General features: G+C 34.5%; 1 protein-coding gene across 3 annotated transcripts; it reads left to right on the top strand.

Moving 5' to 3' along the window:
- Nucleotides 1–10: 10 nt before the first annotated feature.
- On the top strand, nt 11–4,076 carry LOC129580167 (glycoprotein 3-alpha-L-fucosyltransferase A-like). Of its 3 annotated transcripts, XR_008689341.1 has the most exons (8): nt 11–877; nt 997–1,272; nt 1,356–1,594; nt 1,691–1,724; nt 1,881–2,064; nt 2,278–3,222; nt 3,353–3,696; nt 3,816–4,076. XR_008689341.1 is itself a non-coding variant. In XM_055470375.1 (7 exons), exons 2-7 carry the CDS (start codon nt 735–737, stop codon nt 2,782–2,784), a joined length of 1,383 nt encoding a protein of 460 aa, XP_055326350.1. In that variant the 5' UTR covers nt 11–403; nt 534–734; the 3' UTR covers nt 2,785–3,335. The 3 variants fall into 3 exon arrangements, 2 of the variants coding, with proteins under 2 accessions (XP_055326350.1, XP_055326349.1); XM_055470375.1 differs by lacking the exons at nt 3,353–3,696; nt 3,816–4,076 and having other exon boundaries at nt 11–403; nt 534–877; nt 2,278–3,335; XM_055470374.1 differs by lacking the exons at nt 3,353–3,696; nt 3,816–4,076 and having other exon boundaries at nt 2,278–3,335.
- The last annotated feature ends 15 nt before the right edge of the window (nt 4,077–4,091 follow it).

The raw sequence follows: 4,091 nt of genomic DNA, 5'->3' as shown, positions 1-4,091 counted from the left end.
TTATCTGATACATAAAGATTAGACATTTACTTATAATCAACAGATTTACTCCTAACATATTTCTTCAGCTCAGTATACAGAGAGCTATAGCTGTCGTTGTCGATTTACACTTGTGCCCAGAGCAAAAACAATTTTCGCCTTTATATGTGCAAAACGGCACAACTGGAATTTCACAATCTTTTTGTATATTTGCTTTATAAAATAACGGTTTCTATAAGCAAACACTAGTTCAATTTAAAGTGAAAAAAACATTAAACTATCTTATTAAATGTGATTTAGTGCAGAATCTCAAAACTGTTACGATTCCCGAATATGGTCCATATTAAAACATCTGTATTGACGTCTTTTTTTATTTACACATCGATTTTGGGTTACGTATATTTACATCGTTCGATTGTTTGTTGTAAGATATTCATTTACCTGCATATTAACCATTTTGTACTAATTTTCTCACTGCCACGTTCCACTCGAACCCAAAACTTCTTAAATTTTAATAAATATATCATTATTTCATAATCCATTGTATGACTCAGTCTGTTTCTGACGCCAACTGTGTTTCCACGATAGAAAGGTGTACTTGGTTTTAAGTTCAAACATTTTATTGTGTCAAAAATGTTATTTTCACATTTATAAGTGATTAGACAATTTAGAAAGAAAAGAATTAAAAATAAAAGAAAAGTTCAGTGAATCAACCACTTGCAATTTAGAAGCCGGTCACACCAAGAGTTGCAGTAATGACCGTACTGAAATCAAACCACGCCAAATTAGGTTGGTATCAGCTGAGCATAACGAAAGCCCAGGCATCACCATATTACAAGCAGAAAAAGTTCATATTTTTACTCGTTTTGGTATCATTAGTTAGTCTGTTCAATTTTTTGTAAGTATCACTTTCATCAAAACTCTCTTCATTTCGATGGATTAGATTCCATTTTGGAATTTGCAATTATTTGAATGGAGTGGATTTGCAGAAGTGTTCTGAAAAATGTTACATTTCAGGAATCCAGAAAAAACATCAACGACCGTAAGCAATGTCTTTTTATCGCGAGTAAAAGTGGCTCCTCCCATTAAATTTGGGCCAAAGCCATATTATATGCAAAATGGCATAGTCTATCCCAAAGAGGCGAAATTCAACGCGAAACTCGGCCGACGTGATGCTAAACTTCTACCAGAAGAAGATCCAGACACGTATGATCGTTTCGAAAATCAACTGATGTTCGTTCCACCGAATTACTATAAAACTCGTGACCTGAAGAAAAATAAGACACTTTTGATGTATGGTGGAACGATACCATCGCTTTGTCTCTATTTTTCATTAATTTTCATTTCTTTCTTTTGTGATTTTCTTTCTCCTACAGGTATGGTGGATACGAAGGATGGTGGGGTATTGCGGGACCAAATATGGCAACGTGGTTTAGCGATCGAAAGTGCCCAGTGGATACATGCAGATTCTCATTAAATAAATCTGATGCAGAAACGGCTGATTTTCTTATGTTTTCCTCACAACATGATGCTATCAATGTAAAACGTACACCAAACCAAATTTACGCTTTCTATCGTCTTGAAAGCCCTATTCACTATCCGGGTAGATACCCAAGTAAGTTTGAAATAGTAAAATTGGCTATGTTTACTACATGAATTTATGCTTGAAGGCCAAAAAAATTACACATTTAAACTCAATTTTGCATTTCAGAATCTCTCATTTACAATTGGACAATAACTTATAGGTAAGCAAAATGCGATAATGTGTCAATGCAAATCACAATTGATTCCAAAGTTTAAAATTGAATTTTATCAAGTTCTGTGTTAATATTTCAATGACTAGTGCGTCAAACTGATATAAAACACTTTTTCACTCACCTCTTTCGTATGAAATTCCCCAGACATGACAGTACGATACCTATTCCATACTCAAAATGGGCTTACTATGACCCGAAAATTACGCACATGCCACAGACTAGAAATTTTGCCCAAAATAGAACGAAAAAAGTTGTATGGATGGTGTCGAACTGTGAGGCTCACAACGACCGTGATGTCTACGTTCGTGAACTTCAAAAGTATATTCAAGTAAGAATTTCATCGAATTTCAATATTTTTCATTGCTATGGATAGAATTATAGATTTTCATAACTTTGTATGCATTCTAATATTTTATCGACTAGCAACAAGCACAAACTAAGATGGTACAAGTTTCAAATTGATTGAAATAATTAAAACAAACATAAGTTTCGAATTAATTTCATAAAATTTCTCTTTCAAAATATTTTTCAATTGAATCAGGTCGACGTGTATGGTAAATGTGGAACATTCAATTGTACGGATACGGATAAGTGTCTGCGTCAATTTGCGAAAGACTATAAATTTTATTTGGGATTTGAAAATTCGCATTGCGCCGATTATGTGACGGAAAAAGTGTATCGTAATTCATTGGGTCGAGGAGGTATTATTCCGGTGGTATTGGGCGCACGCAAAGAAGACTATGAACGACAACTTCCATACAAGTCTTTTATTTACGTTGAAGATTTTGCGACACCCAAAGATTTGGCGGAATATTTGCACAAAGTGGACAAAGATGACGATCTATACAATTCGTATTTCCAGTGGGTGGGAACGGGTGAGATACATACCTTGTACCCATCGTTGTTCACTTTTTTTTGGTGCCGCGTTTGTGCTATGCTACACGACGACTACACCATGTCGCATCCACGTTGGTATGAAGACATCAACAAATGGTGGTTCGATCCAGATACGCTGAGAAGAGGGTTTTGGCGAAATACTAGAAGCTAATTTAAAGGCTATTCGAGCAATTGATCAATTGCTACTTATCTGATACATAAAGATTAGACATTTACTTATAATCAACAGATTTACTCCTAACATATTTCTTCAGCTCAGTATACAGAGAGCTATAGCTGTCGTTGTCGATTTACACTTGTGCCCAGAGCAAAAACAATTTTCGCCTTTATATGTGCAAAACGGCACAACTGGAATTTCACAATCTTTTTGTATATTTGCTTTATAAAATAACGGTTTCTATAAGCAAACACTAGTTCAATTTAAAGTGAAAAAAACATTAAACTATCTTATTAAATGTGATTTAGTGCAGAATCTCAAAACTGTTACGATTCCCGAATATGGTCCATATTAAAACATCTGTATTGACGTCTTTTTTTATTTACACATCGATTTTGGGTTACGTATATTTACATCGTTCGATTGTTTGTTGTAAGATATTCATTTACCTGCATATTAACCATTTTGTACTAATTTTCTCACTGCCACGTTCCACTCGAACCCAAAACTTCTTAAATTTTAATAAATATATCATTATTTCATAATCCATTGTATGACTCAGTCTGTTTCTGACGCCAACTGTGTTTCCACGATAGAAAGGTGTACTTGGTTTTAAGTTCAAACATTTTATTGTGTCAAAAATGTTATTTTCACATTTATAAGTGATTAGACAATTTAGAAAGAAAAGAATTAAAAATAAAAGAAAAGTTCAGTGAATCAACCACTTGCAATTTAGAAGCCGGTCACACCAAGAGTTGCAGTAATGACCGTACTGAAATCAAACCACGCCAAATTAGGTTGGTATCAGCTGAGCATAACGAAAGCCCAGGCATCACCATATTACAAGCAGAAAAAGTTCATATTTTTACTCGTTTTGGTATCATTAGTTAGTCTGTTCAATTTTTTGTAAGTATCACTTTCATCAAAACTCTCTTCATTTCGATGGATTAGATTCCATTTTGGAATTTGCAATTATTTGAATGGAGTGGATTTGCAGAAGTGTTCTGAAAAATGTTACATTTCAGGAATCCAGAAAAAACATCAACGACCGTAAGCAATGTCTTTTTATCGCGAGTAAAAGTGGCTCCTCCCATTAAATTTGGGCCAAAGCCATATTATATGCAAAATGGCATAGTCTATCCCAAAGAGGCGAAATTCAACGCGAAACTCGGCCGACGTGATGCTAAACTTCTACCAGAAGAAGATCCAGACACGTATGATCGTTTCGAAAATCAACTGATGTTCGTTCCACCGAATTACTATAAAACTCGTGACCTGAAGAAAAATAAGACACTTTTGAT

The sequence above is a fragment of the Sitodiplosis mosellana genome, unplaced genomic scaffold (genome assembly GCF_009176505.1).
Source record: "Sitodiplosis mosellana isolate CC-2019 unplaced genomic scaffold, AAFC_SMos_1.0 Smas_scaffold_7169, whole genome shotgun sequence".
Classification (NCBI taxonomy): domain Eukaryota; kingdom Metazoa; phylum Arthropoda; class Insecta; order Diptera; family Cecidomyiidae; genus Sitodiplosis; species Sitodiplosis mosellana.
The sequence above is the reverse complement of the archived record's forward strand: the minus strand, read 5'-3'. Positions and strand labels throughout refer to the sequence as shown.

What these genes read in the sequence shown, in the direction of transcription:
- LOC129580167 (XM_055470375.1), top strand. Translation starts at nt 735, where the DNA reads ATGACCGTACTGAAATCAAACCACGCCAAATTAGGTTGGTATCAGCTG. An exon ending in CTATCCGGGTAGATACCCAA is followed by an intron (nt 1,595 to 1,690) that starts GTAAGTTTGAAA and finishes TTTGCATTTCAG; the next exon opens with AATCTCTCATTTACAATTGG. An exon ending in AACTTCAAAAGTATATTCAA is followed by an intron (nt 2,065 to 2,277) that starts GTAAGAATTTCA and finishes CAATTGAATCAG; the next exon opens with GTCGACGTGTATGGTAAATG.